This window comes from Antedon mediterranea, chromosome 1 (assembly GCF_964355755.1).
Source record: "Antedon mediterranea chromosome 1, ecAntMedi1.1, whole genome shotgun sequence".
NCBI classification, from domain to species: domain Eukaryota; kingdom Metazoa; phylum Echinodermata; class Crinoidea; order Comatulida; family Antedonidae; genus Antedon; species Antedon mediterranea.
In genome coordinates this window covers 23,799,387-23,814,420 of record NC_092670.1, presented here as the reverse complement: position 1 = coordinate 23,814,420, position 15,034 = coordinate 23,799,387, and the positions used below count along the sequence as shown (strand labels likewise).

The 15,034-nt window shown below is 32.6% G+C and overlaps 1 protein-coding gene across 3 annotated transcripts in view; it reads left to right on the top strand.

The window, feature by feature from the left end:
• LOC140063505 (protein kinase C-like) overlaps positions 1-15,034 on the top strand; it is a 108,718-nt gene that overhangs the window by 66,991 nt on the left and 26,693 nt on the right. For all 3 annotated transcript variants that reach the window (XM_072109850.1, XM_072109852.1, XM_072109851.1), the window contains exon 8: positions 247-387. In XM_072109850.1, coding sequence (XP_071965951.1) covers positions 247-387 — 141 coding nt within the window. The remainder of the gene's footprint in view (positions 1-246; positions 388-15,034) is intronic.

Below are 15,034 nucleotides of genomic sequence, written 5' to 3'. Positions count from 1 at the left end.
AGCATGTGTGAGATGTATTTTAAATTTTTTTTTTAAATCCCCTAATAAAAGAATTTGTGTCTTACTAGTTGCCAAAATTCCACATAGATTGCTCAAATTCCACACAGATTGCCCTATGTGGGTTTGCATAGACTATGAGCTCTCAACTGCAGTTCAGAAAGGCACTTTTAAGATGGAGAATGTGTGTTTTTATTCAAATTAGAAAAACTATTTTTATCTTAAATGCTTTTTTTCTTCTTGCAACAGAGGCAGCATCTAAGTGAAAAATCAGATGAGAAGGAGCGAGAGCCACTTTCAGGAGATCAAATAACTAACAAAGTTTCTGATGTTATCAGAGCAAGTGATTTTAACTTCTTAACCGTTTTAGGCAAAGGAAGCTTTGGAAAGGTAAGTTATTTCATGTTTAACAAACCAAACAAGCATCACTTTTGATTGTTTTATTATTTCATTATGAACTTTTTAACTGGAAAGAAAAAGTCCATGAAGCAAGAAAAAAGAATTATGGGTTGTGGATGACATCGAGAATGGAAGAAGATGTGACATATGAAGAGAAGAGCCGAAGAAAAAGAGTGATGGAAAGTTGTTATGGAAAGCCCTGCAGGAGACCTGCTTAATGCATTGTTCCTTCAATGATGAGTAGTCTTTATCTGCCTGTTAGAACCGGAGTATTCTACATTTTATTAATGATCTTGCATTATAACTAAATTATACATTTAAAGTATGGTATCCTTCCAAATAACCATATATGATAATGCAATGAGGTCCATAGTTATAAATATATTTTAAACGTGAGTGGGGAGTAAATGAATCTACAGCAGTAGAAATATACATTAATTTATATTATGCATGATTTGTTTTAAAAAGCCTGGTTTATCTTAAATTCATGGTTTTTAGAGCATCCGGTTTTAAAGAGTATTACTGTATATCATTTGCAAAATATTAGATGTTCACATTTTTTTTTTTGGACATTGATGGTTATAAATGTTCATGTTAACATTTATAAGTTTAGCTCATGGCTATCATCTCCGTCATTATACTCGGTTTTTATCGTCCGCGACAGCTTCATTATCTTTATGCATAGTGCACGTTTCTCCCTATGGACCCGATTACAGAAGAATGAATTATAATTAAAACTAAGAAGAGTTGTATCTTGTATCATGATAGTAATCCGCTCAAGATTCTATCCACATTAGCATCAATTTAAATTTTCCATTGATTAGTTTTTCTGACTAAAATAAAATAATTTCTATGAATTATTTAACAATCTGATCAGTAAAAATCAATTTAAATTAATGTACGTTGAATGAAATTTTGGTAAACAATTTTAGCAAATGCTTTTCTACGCTCGCGCTAAGGTCAAATTTTCGTTCGCCAAAATGGCGAAAGGTTTTGAAAAACATTAGCCAAATTGAAAATCCTTTAGCCAAATTTAAAAAACCATAAAAATTCGAAAAAATGTTTATTAAAGAAATAATGCATGTATTTTTTTTATATTTTATTTCTTTTACATTTATATTATTATTAGGTATCCCAATGAACCTGATTTTCGTTACCGGGATTTTAACACGTTCGTGAAATTTCAAAAAGTGACGTGTCTTTGAAGTTAAAAATATACTATTTCTTATGTACCCATGAGAAAAAAAATTATATGCCTGGAAAGATCTTGTTTAAGGGATTATTTTTATATATTTATAATCTATGTTTATTAAATATTTTAATAGAAAACGTGAGTTAAAAATGAGGTACAAAAGCCGGCGAGCCGAAATCCACGCGCTAAAAATAACTTTGGAAAACACCTACCCATTTTCGCACCCGATCGCACGAGGTCCATAATAGGTGGTGGAGTAATTTTTGTTGCATGTTATCAGGCTTTAAATACTCTTTATTTTGATATGTAAATCGGTTATTATTATTATGTACATCCGCCTCAAATGTCAATTTTAACGATAAAAATTGATTTTTGAGTCTTTCTCATTATCAAAATCTGGCTAATTTAGTATAGAATTGAAGCTAATTTATATTTCTGTTTGATAAAACACATCGTTTTATTTGACTTTGCGTGGACCTCGTGCGAAGAGGCCAACAAGACCAACCCCTGAAAAAAATAATCCCTACCATAAATATCAGTGTTTACCATTTTCCTTACGGGGGATTCAGTTCTCCGCTTATTACTAAATTACCGTCGCCCAGGCAATTTGCATGGTATGCATGTATTAGCGCGTTAATTAATGATTGGATAACCCCCGCAGTGGACTGTTCCATTTTCTGAACTAGTCTTCGCCGCACACGAGGCATGTCGAAAAATGTCGCCTCTCATCATGGAATATTTGCTTCGAAACGTCAATTTTACCGATTTATTAAATTATTTAATAATTGGAATATTTATCAATCTATCTATCTATCTATAAAACAAGAAATGTACCGCAGAAATTTAAGAAGCTTTGAATTTGCTATGCAGCGGCCGTAACCCATTCTATGCAGGCGGCCGAAACGCGCTTTGGCCATGGTTGCCGTTGCAGTATACGCTGTTTCTTAGCTATTCAATTTAAAGCGCAACTTTCGGTTAGAATAATCGAAAGGGAAATAAAATTAAACATGTTAACATTATACTATTGAGGTAATTACTTTGTTAAATTTAAAATTCCCCTTTTTAAATAACAGAACAGCCTCGTTTACGGAAGTATTCGTCCACATGTTTCTGTTTACATTTTCTTCTCGAAGTTCATTTTCTACGTCGAAGAATAGGGACTTCCCCTTATATTCGCTCATCATATCACGTCAACGACGGCCGGTGTAAGATTTAAATGTGTCCGGTGTTTGAAAGTGTCCACTGGACAATTTTCAGCATTGAATAGTGTAATACCAGCTGTTGAAAATGGCTGCAACCACCCGGGCAGCTTTCATCGATAAAAAAGTAGGACCATCAACATCGACATCATATTAACCCCATAAAAACTAGGGCACTGGACGGTCACCAACTCCCGTTAGGGTAATTATAATTCCTTAGGGCCTGTTTCTATTGAAAAATAAAAAAAGAACGGTTTTTTGGAAACCGGTTTCGGCTGTTGTTTATAAATAAAGATCGCGTTGCAGCTCAATTTTTACTCCAATAAAACCGGTTCCGTCCATGTGCGTTCGTTATGAATGACGTCATTATATACACCACAATGCAGTTCATTAGGCGGAAGCGCGATTTGATCGAGGTCATGTTTACTTTTTTTCGCATAGCGCGATCCCCAAGAAATAGCATCCATTTCATCATAGAAGGGAGAATTATTACCTGAAACGTTATTGTGGTCCTTGGTTAAAGTATAGGTACGTCGCACCCTCTGATATTGTCAAGTTGAACTCGTCTATTTTTCACACGCTTTACAATTTTCTTAAAAACATGTAGGCCTATAATACGTGAGTCTTTCTTCCGACTCCCGACAAGTCCCCTCATCTTCTTTCCTTCACATATTTTTTACGAACCTCGTAATGGCATCGGTCAACATTTTTTAGTTAAATAAAATACTCACTATCTAGAGAAATAAAAATGACTTAGGCCTAGGTCCTATCGCGCGAGTTTGACTGTGAGTTGACCGCAATCATCCCAGTGCAGCAGACTGCAGAGTTCAGTTTTTGGGGTCAAATTGAGACCGCGATTGTGTTGCAGCTAAAAATTGCTTCGCGGAAACCGGTTTCAGAACGGTTCTTTGCGATCGAGACCGCAATCAATTGGGGTTTTTGAAACCGTTTTTAAGATCGGTTCTTTTTTGTGGTGTCAAAACCGTATTCTCTGCTCTATAGAAACAGGCCCTTAGAATACCAACTTGAATCGCAAAATATCAAGTCGATTGAAATAAATATTACTATTATTATATCTGGAGACATATAGTCTAATCAAATTAAATTGTTTGTTTTTGATTGAGTATATACAACCTGTTGTCAATTTGAAGTAAATCGACAACTTGAAAAAATATATAGCCTACCGGTACTGTATTATTATTTCTAGGGAATGAATATCACTAAATCATATAGGCATAGGGCCTACCTATTTTCGTTCTCTCGAAATATTATTTCATTGGAATTCGAAATAATTTCCCTCGAAATTATTTCGTTCTCTCGATCATTCCTTGTCTCGAAGTAGTAATTCGTTTTTTATATTGTTCAGTTCTTGAAATCTTATTTTGTTCTCCCTGAATATATTTGTTCCCTCAAAATATTTTTCAGTTCTCAAAATATTATTTTGTAATATTCATAATACTTTTACTAATTTAATAATATTAACTGATAACAAAAGTGCTTTAAACAAGTACGTTCGTCATTGTTAAAGTGAGTTCTTTTTCATTATATTTTTTTTCACAGATGCCTGATTTTTGGTTTTATTTAATAAAACATTGAATTGGTTAGTCACAATATTTTTTTTGTTTCTAGAGATTTTACATTATTTATTTATTTATCTAAAATACATTTGAAAAATATTGTTGATGCATATTACCAAAAAATATTTATTTTTTTATATTTTATATGGCAAAATAAACACCTTAATTGCGCATCATAATTATTCGTTCACTCAGGGGTATTTCGGTTTTTTGTTTTTTTCGAATAATCTCTAAAAAAAACGTCCACCTCTCCTAAGGGACCACTTCTCATAATTCCGTAACGACCAGCTTTCGCAAATTACCACCTCTATTGAGGTGGTCACTTACGGGAGGTGTAGTCGGTAAAAGAAGTGGTCGTCTACGAGCGGTGGTAGTTTATGAAAGCAGTCCGTTATGAGAGGTGGTTACCCCTTCAGGAGGTTGTCCATTGTGAGAAGCGGTCCTTTAACAGAGGTAGTCCCTTTTAAATATTAAAGGTGGTCGCTAACAAGGGTGGTTGCTTACGATCAGAGTGCTAAGTTTTGAAAGCCGATCACTTACGAGAGGTCGATAGACTGACGGCAAGTAGAGAAATACATTTGCACATGATTTAGACATTTAGGTTTGTAAAATATATAATATTTTATTAGCTGTTTTAGCTGTGAGGCAATTTTCGTTACTACATTACCTGTTGAGTTGTACATTAGTATAATGTTGATTTTTATTTAATAAATAAGCTGTTGGTGTTTCTACATCATTAGCTAGTTCTAGGTTTTATTATATGGGTGGATTTGACTTTTCTACACTAGCAGTTTTGAACAAGGCCTACTGTATTAGTTTAAATGGAATGCTACAAGTTGTATTATTTTTTTTTATTTATCGTTTTGTGTACTAAAGTGGCAGCATAATCAGTATTTATTTTTACCAGATGTCAAGCAAGGGTAATGTCCCAATTGGTAATTGCCACAATTGTCAGGTCAACCTCAAAACAGCGGCTCTCGGGACCGGGAGAGTTGTATGATTTGTTTTTTTTTTTTTTTTTTTTAATGCGCCTTGAGCACCCTGTGGTATGTGCGCTTTAAAAATCCTGTTATTATTATTTGTTATTATTATTTCACCTTTTAGTCGTGTCTGTCTTACAGTAAAGTGATCTTTAATTGGAAGAGGACCAGTACAATTACTTGTTTTTTATCACATGATTATAAACTATTTATTCCTCTTGTCTGTGCTCGTACAAAATAATAAAACGGTCGCTAATTGGAAGTGTCTTAAAGTAAAGTGATCTTTAATTGGAAGAGGACCAGTACAATTACTTGTTTTTTATCACATGATTATAAACTATTTGTTCCTCTTGTCTGTACTCATACAAAATAATAAAACGGTCGCTAAATGGAAGTGTTTAAATTGAAGTGATCTTTAATTGGAAGAGGACCAGTACAATTACTTGTTTTTTATCACATGATTATAAACTATTTCTTCTTCTTGTCTTTATTCATACAAAATAATATAACGGTCGCTAATTGGAAGTGTCTTAAACTGAAGTGATCTTTAATTGGAAGAGGACCAGTACATTTACTTAATTTTGTCACATAATTAAACTATTAATTATTCTTGCCTTTACTCATACCAATTAATAAAAATGGTCACTAATTAGAGGTGTCTTAAAGTAAAGTGATCTTTAATTGGAAGCGGACCAGTACAGTTACTTAATTTTGTCACATAATTAAAACTATTAATTATTATTGTCTTTACTCATACCAATTAATAAAATGGTCGCTAATTGGAGGTGTCTATAAGTAAAGTGGTTTTTAATGGAAGAGGACCAGTACAATATTACTTGTTTTTGTCACAAAATTAAAACTATGTATTCTTTTTGTCTTTATTCATACTAAATAATATAATGGTCACTAATTGGAGGTTTCTTTAAATAAAGTGATCTATAACTGGAAGAGGACTATAGTACAGTTACTTAATTTTGTCACTATCATAATTAAAACTATGTATTCTTCTTGTATTTACTCCTACCAATTAATAAAATGGTCGCTAATTAGAGGTGTCTTAAAGTAAAGTGACCTTTAATTGGAAGCGGACCAGTACATTTACTTAATTTTGTCACATAATTAAACTATTAATTATTCTTGCCTTTACTCATACCAATTAATAAAAATGGTCACTAATTAGAGGTGTCTTAAAGTAAAGTGATCTTTAATTGGAAGCGGACCAGTCAGTACAGTTACTTAATTTTGTCACATAATTAAAACTATTAATTATTATTGTCTTTACTCATACCAATTAATAAAATGGTCGCTAATTGGAGGTGTTTTAAGTAAAGTGGTCCTTTATTGAAAGAGGTCCAGTACAATTACTTGTTTTTTGTCACATAATTAATAACTATATATTCTTCTTGCTTTATTAATACTAAATAATATAATGGTCGCTAATTGGAGGTGTTTTAGGTAAAGTGATTTTTAATTGGAAGAGGACCACTTCATTTACTTGTTTTTGTCAATTACTTAACAATTATTTATTCTTCTTGTATTTTCACATACCAAATAATATAATGGTCCCTAATTGGAGGTGTTTAGGCAAAGCGATCTTTAATTAGAAAAAAAAATTTGTTTGACATCATTAAGTATTATTGGTTATTAAAAGAAGACAAGACAAGTGCAGGCGTGATAAAAACAACCACCTATCATAAAACGTATGATACAGTATTTAATAGTGGACGCATTTCAATCCATGGGTCAAACATTATTAAACGGGCCGGACAGCATTAAATTGTTGATAAACGCCCACGAACCCGTTGAAACATGCAACTGGACACTATCCAATGCTGAAAAGTGTCCACCCGGACACTTTTGAATGCTGGACACAATTCAATCTTACACCGGCCACGAACCAATCACATTAACTGTGTGTCATTAAAACGTCATCGAGGCACGCTCTGCGCATGTTTAAACAGAACTAAAAAAATGAACACGGCGATCGTGACGTCGTCACATAAAATAAAAAGTGTACCCGAGTCAGAAAGTACCGAAGTGTGGCGAATTCTCGCTCCCATAAGAAGTCACGCCGACCAAGCTAGGCCTAGGCTTGGAAATGTATTTTCGCCAATTTGGCGAACGAGGCAATAATTATTTTCGCCAAATGGAGACTCCAGTCGCCATTGGCGAATTGGCGAGCGGTTAGCGCGAGCGTAGCTTTTATGTTCTTTTTTGTATGAGTTTTCAGAGAAATTGTTATTTATTTATTTAGTTCAACATACTGTAGCACAAGAAATATAAATATAAAATTAATTTGATATTTTAAGTTATTCACGTTTCAATCATTTTCTTTTTACTTATTGTACAAATTAACTTTATCCTGATGATCAAATATAAATTTCACTGGCATTCTGTTGTTTTTCACAATTAACAAATCTCTCAAATAAATTTTAGGTTGGGATGATTTAAAGTTCGCTTCAAATAAGTTTTCTGAAATAGTTTTGTGTAGTTTGCAGAATTATCAAAACAGATTGTTTAATATTGCTGGAGTTGTAGTAATAAAGTTTATACTGCATTACCTAAAATGTTGGAGTATCTTCACAACTGTCTAATTTCTAAAAGGTACATTTTATCTGTACAATTGATATTTAACATGATATTCCTTTAATTTGTAGAACACATAAAACATAATTTTATTGTCATCTTTAGTTACTCAATTTGGTCAGTTATTTGTACCTCCAATGTAGGTCATGTCTATTGACCCCAAATTCAATATCTCATAGCTGTGTGCGTCTAATAAAAGTTTAATATTCAGACATAGTCATCAGTATCGAAAATTAAAGAAGAATATCAATATTATTAGGTGATCATTTAGAATAAAATATTCTAAAATGATCACCTATTGTTATTGTATGAAATCTTTATTTTTAGGTGATCATTTAGAATAAAATGATCACCTATTGCTATTGTATGAAATCTTTATTAGGTGATCATTTAGAATAAAATGATCACCTATTGTTATTGTATGAAATCTTTATTCTTCTTCTTCTTTCTGTACACTATTTTGTGTAACAAATATCTCAAAAAGTTAAATGTCAATGACTACCAAAATTTCACAATGTCTTTCAAGTCCTGTAACTTAGTCCTAATAAGCTTTTCAGCGTGATCACTTATCCGTGACGTCATTTATACACCATTGTGAAATCACATTATCAATCATATCTCCATAATTCATTATCAAATATTAATAAAATTCACTACACGTAAACTTCAGGTCAAGGGTAAAAATATTAGCAAATAAATACGCACGCGCACGTAGGGTCATGCGCGTGAAATCGCGCGTTAAAAATTTAAAAAGCTCAAAATTAAGTTTTGATCAATTTAGAGCATGAAAAAATTACTGCGCAAAAAAAATTGTTTGCGCGCGCGATACTTAAAAAGCGTAAAAAATACAATTTTTTTTTACAAATCGCATTCTACTCACCATCTTTAGTACATTCACCAAATTTGAGTCAGTTCCGATATAAAATAACGCTATACGAGCAGGTTCAAAATGACAAAATGCGCAAATTAATTGCATCAAAGTGTTGAAAATGGTGAAAAATAAGGCATTTTTAAAATGAAAATAATTCTTCAGAATGCACGATGACCCCCAATTTTTTTAACTTTTTCTGGAACGCATCTCTGTTATTTTGTGCCCGATTTTCGCTCAATTTTCAGTATGTGATTGCTCAATTAATTGACTTTCTTATGACTTGCCACTACTTTTATTTTGATGACGTCATCACGCGTAAAAACTTGATTAACATAGGTCGTGTAATCTCACCTTCACCGTAAATTTGAATATCTTACAGCTCTTCAGAATTAAATGTGACCTTGATGATTATAATTTATTATGAAAGCTGATGAAATGTAGATATGAATTCATATAAAAATTAAGCCTATTGGATGTTGTGATGTTATCATATGGCTAGTTGAAGTTAAAACGTTGTTTTTAAATTTCTTTAGTCAAAGTTATACAAATTTCAAAGAGCGCGCATTGCGCTTCTACGTGTCAAATTCTCTTCCAATCCTTATATTTATTTGCTCAATTCATTATCTTTCGAAATTGCCATCTTCGAGTTTATTATGATAATTCCATCATACCAAAAAATTAGAACATGATGTGGGTCCCGTAATTTCACCTATGCTACACTGTATATAGATATACAGTATATACTGTACATATTGTATATGGCATATATAGGCACAACTCGGCACTATAAGCGTATGCATCATGTCATAGGATGGCGTACATCAGCTTTTTACGATCGTATGTTAACGTACGTGCATGTTAAAAAAATGTTAATTTCATTAAAATGATAAAAATGATCACCTATAATTCGTCAAAGTGACGAATTAAATTCTAGTTATTATTATTATTAGTTATCCGCATTGAGCGGATAACTCCTTGTAACTGTCCTGTTACTTTTTTTTTTAGTTATCCGCATTGAGCGGATAACTCCTTGTAACTGTCCTGTTTCATCATCTTTTTTTTTTTTTTTTTTTTCTGTATTCTTCTTTCTTTCTGTCATTTTTGTGTCTCGCGTAACTCAAAAACGTGTAGACATAACATTTCATAACTTTGTCAACATGTGGGCATTTACGTGAAATTGTGCACCTCCTATTTTTGAATGACGTCAGAGTTGCGCAACATGACTTACGCGCGTTTTTCCGAATTTCGCGTATTTAACATAGATCGAAAACCATATAACAATTTAATATGAAACTTGACAAAAGTTTAAGTTATATCTTGCGCTAACTGACTATGGGGAAAAAATGGCTTGTTTCACACAAAGTTACGCGCGCACGCGCGTTTAAAATTTCAAAATGCGAAAAATCAATTTCTAATCAACTTTCTACGCGTTTCATGTAATTTTAAGAATGTAAAAAATTCCCACGCGCGCGCCTTTTTTTACGCGCATGGTGCGAACGTAGCGTTGAAAACATTTTTTTTATTTTTTATTTATGTTTTTTCAGCCTTTTCTAGTAATTTTACCAACTTTTAAACAATTTCGATTTAAAATTACGTCATACGGGCACGTTGAATTGAATAATTTACGTGCGTTTTTTATGAAAAAGTTAAAAAAATTGTCAAAATTCGTCAAAATTATGCCTTTTTTTAAACAGTCAAAGATTCTAAACAACGAGGTGAAATTTTTTAAAATTACAAATTCTGGATGTTGATGAGTTGTAGATATCGGATCATGAATCAATATGGCTAACCGGACATTGTGACGTCATCGTATGGCCACACGAATGAAAAATATAGGATTTTTGTCTCTTTCGTTATTGCTCATCATATTCAATGGAGCGCATCACGCCTATCTGTATTCCTTTTTCTCCGAGATTTTAATATTGTCTAGGTCAATCAACTATCTTTCGCATGAGTTAAAAATATTTTAATTTTTATGACGTCATCATGCCTAAAAATTATAATTTATAGGGTTATTAATTTCATCTTTACAGTAAATTTTAATCTGTTATAGCTCGTAAGAATAAAAAGTGATAATTATGATTAAAACGTTTTCTGGAAGCTATTGGACTGTAGATACGAATTAATGTGAACATTTTGCCAATCGGATGTTGTGAAGTCATCCTATGGCCAGTTGAATAAAAAAAGTCGTATTTTCATATTTTGCGTCATGGTTCATCATATTTAAACGAGCACGCATTCATATTCTACGTATTCAAATTTCTTCTACACGTTAATATGTTGTTGGTGAGATAATGTCCTTCCGAAATTGCTATCTTAGTGTTTAATTTTAATACCGTCGCCATGTTAAAAATTGAAATAAACGGTGGGTCCCGTAATTTCACCTATTCTACACTGTATGTAATATGTATACAGATTTATACTGTTTGCATGTATATACTATATGACACAAAATTGACAGAATTCAGCACTAACAGCATATCATATTCTTCAGTTCTTGTCATAATGCCATAATCTTTATCTGTGTGCAATATTCCAACGTATGACGTGCACGTGGCGCTTGTCGTGGTGCGGATAACTAACTCGTCAATGTGACGAGTTTCATGTCTAGTTAGTTATCCGCTTAGTAGCGGATAACTTCTTGTAATCGTCCTGTTACTTTTTTTTTTTTTTTTTTTCTTATTTCTTTCTCCTCCATTTTTGTGCCTCACGTATCTCAAAAACTTGTAAACATAACATTTCATAACTTTGTCAACATATGGGCATTTACGTGAAGTTGTGCATCTCCTATTTTTGAATGACGTCAGAGTTGCGCAACGTGACTTACGTGCGATTTTATGATTTTTTATGATTGATCATAGACTAAAAACCAAGCATAAATTTGTTTTGACACTTTGTGAAAATTTAAGTCATATCAAGGGCAAACTTTTTGTGGATTAAAAATGCCATGTTTTACAAGACGTTACGCGCGCATACGCATTTCTCCTCTATTTTTGTATCTCGCGTATCTCAAAAACGTGTAAACATAACATTTCATAACTTTGTCAACATATGGGCATTCACGTGAAGTTGTGCACCTCCTATTGTGAATGACGTCAGAAATGCGCAACGTGACTTACGCACGATTTTATGAATTTCTCGTATTTAACATAGATTTAAAACCATATAACAATTTAAATTGAAACTTAGCAAAAGTTTAATTTATATCATGCGCTAACTTTCTGTGGAAAAAAAATTGCGTGTTTTACACAAAGTTACGCGCGCACGCGCATTTAAAATTCAAAATGCGCAAAATTAATTTTTAATCAACTTTCTACGCTGATCATGACATTTTGACCATGTCAAAATTTCCCACGCGCGCGAACAATTTTATGTGCGTGGTGCGCACGTAGCGCTAAAAGTATTTTTTTTTTATTGAATTGTTTTTCCAGCCTTTTATAGTAATTTTACCAATTTTAAAACAATTTCGACTTACAATTACGTCATACGGGCACGTTGAATTGGATACTTTACGTGCGTTTTTGATGAAAAAGTTCAAAAATTTGTCAAAATTATGCCTTTTTTTAAACAGTGATAGATTCTAAACAACGAGGTGAACTTTTTTTTAATTACATATTCTGGAAGTTGATGAGTTGTAGAAATCGGATCATGAATCAATATGGCTAACCGGACATTGTGACGTCATCGTATGGCCACACGAATGTAAAATATAGGATTTTTGTCTCTTTCATTATTGCTCATCATATTCAATGGAGCGCATCACGCCTATCTGTATTCCTTTTTCTCTGAGATTTTAATATTGTCTAGGTCAATCAACTATCTTACGCATGAGTTAAAAATATTTTAATTTTTATGACGTCACCATGCCTAAAAATTTTAATTAACAGCGTCATTAATTTCATCTTTACAGTAAATTTTAATCTGTTATAGCTCGTAAGAATAAAATGTGATAATCACGATTAAAACATTTTTAGGAAGCTATGGGATTGTAGATACGAAATCATGTGAACTTTTCGCCAATCAGATGTTGTGACGTCATCATATGGCCAGTTAAATAAACAAAGTCATATTTTCATCTTTTGCGTCATAGTTCATTACATTTAAAAAAGCGCGCATTAATGTTTCACGTATTCAAATTTCTTCTAAACGTTAATATGTTGTTGCTGAGATAATTTTCTTCCGAAATTACTACAGTACCTTCGCGTTTCCTTTTGAAAATTAAAATAAAATACGGGTCCCGTAATTTCACCTATTTTACACTGTTTGTGACATGTATACAGATTATACTGTGTATACTATATGACAGAAAATATACAGCATTCAGTACTAACAACACATCATATTCTTCAGTTCAGGTCATAATGACATAATTTTTTTCGGTGTGCAATATTCCAACGTATGACGTGCACGTGGCGTTTGTCGTGGTGCGGATAACTAACTCGTCAAAGTGACGAGTTTCATGTCTAGTTTTTTCTTTCCTTCTCCCCCATTTTTGTGTCTCACGTATCTCAAAAACTTGTAAACATAACATGTTATACCTTTGTCAGCATGAGGGCATTCACGTGAAGTTGTGCACCTCCTATTTTTGAATTATGTCAGAGTTGCGCAACATGACTTACGCGCGATTTTATGAATTTCACATATTTAACATAGGTCAAAAACCAAATAACATTTTAAATTGAAACTTTGCAAAAGTTTAATTTATATCATGCGCTAACTTTTTGTTGAAAAAAAAATGCGTGTTTTACAAAAAGTTACGCGCGTACGCGCATTTAAAATTTCAAAATGCGCAAAATTAATTTCTAATCAACTTTCTACGCGTTTCATGTCATTTTGAGAATGTCAAAAATTTCCAGGCGCGCGCAAATTTTTACGCGCGCGGAGCACACGTACCGTTAAAAACAGATTTTTTTCGTGTGATTTATGTTTTTTCAGCCTTTTCTAGTAATTTTACAAACTTTTAAACAATTTCGACTTCAAATTACGTCATACGGGCACGTCGAATTGGATAATTTATGTGCGTTTTTGATGAAAAAGTTCAAAAATTGGTCAAAATTTGTCAAAATTATACCTTTTTTTAAACAGTCGTAGTTTCTAAACTAAACGGTAAAAGTTATTTTTATTACGTATTTTGGAAGATGATGAGTTGTAGATCATGTATCATGCATCAATACGGCTTACCGGACATTGTGACGTCATCGTATGGCCATGCGAATATAAAAAATAGAATTTTTGTATCTTTCATCATAGCTCATCACATTTAATAGAGCGCATCTCCAATTATCTGTTTTCCATTTTCACCCCGATTTTTATATTATCTAGGTAAATCAACTATCTTTCGCATGAGTTAAAATATTTTAATTTTTATGACGTCATCATGTCTAAAAATGAAAATAACGTGGGTCACTTATTTTCATCTTTGCAGTAAATTTCAATCTGTTATAGCTCGTCAGAATAAAACGTGATAATCATGATTAAAACGTTTTCTGGAAGCTATTGGATTGTAGATACAAATTCATGTAAAAATTTTGCCAATCGGATGTTGTAACGTCATCATATGGCCAGTTGAATAAAAAAAGTCGTATTTTCATATTTTGCGTAATAGTTCATCACATTTAAAAGGGCGCGCATCTATATTTTACGTATTCAAATTTCTTCCACACGTTAATATGTTGTTGCTGAGATAATTTCCTTCCGAAATTGCTATCTTAGTGTTTCATTTTGATACCAAAGCCGTGTTAAAAATAAGTATAAACGGGGGGACCCGTAATTTCACCTATTCTACACTGTATGTAACATGTATACAGATTATACCGTTTGCACTGTATATACTATATGACACAAAATTGACAGAATTCAGCACTAACAGCATATGATATTCTTCAGTTCAGGTCATAATGTCATAATCTTTTTCCGTGTGCAAAATTCCAACGTATGACGTGCGCGTGGCGTTTGTCGTGCGGATAACTAACTCGTCAAAGTGACGAGTTTCATGTCTAGTTATTTTTTTTCTTTTTATTGTTTCTGTACACTATTTTGTGTAACAATTATCTCAAAAAGTTTAATGTCAATGATTACCAAAATTTCAGAATATCTTTCAAATAATATAACTTAATCCTAATCAGCTTTCCAGCGTGATCACTCATCCGTGACGTCATTTATACGCCATTTTGTGAAATCACATTATTAATCATATCTCCATAATTCATTATGACATATAAATGAAATTCACT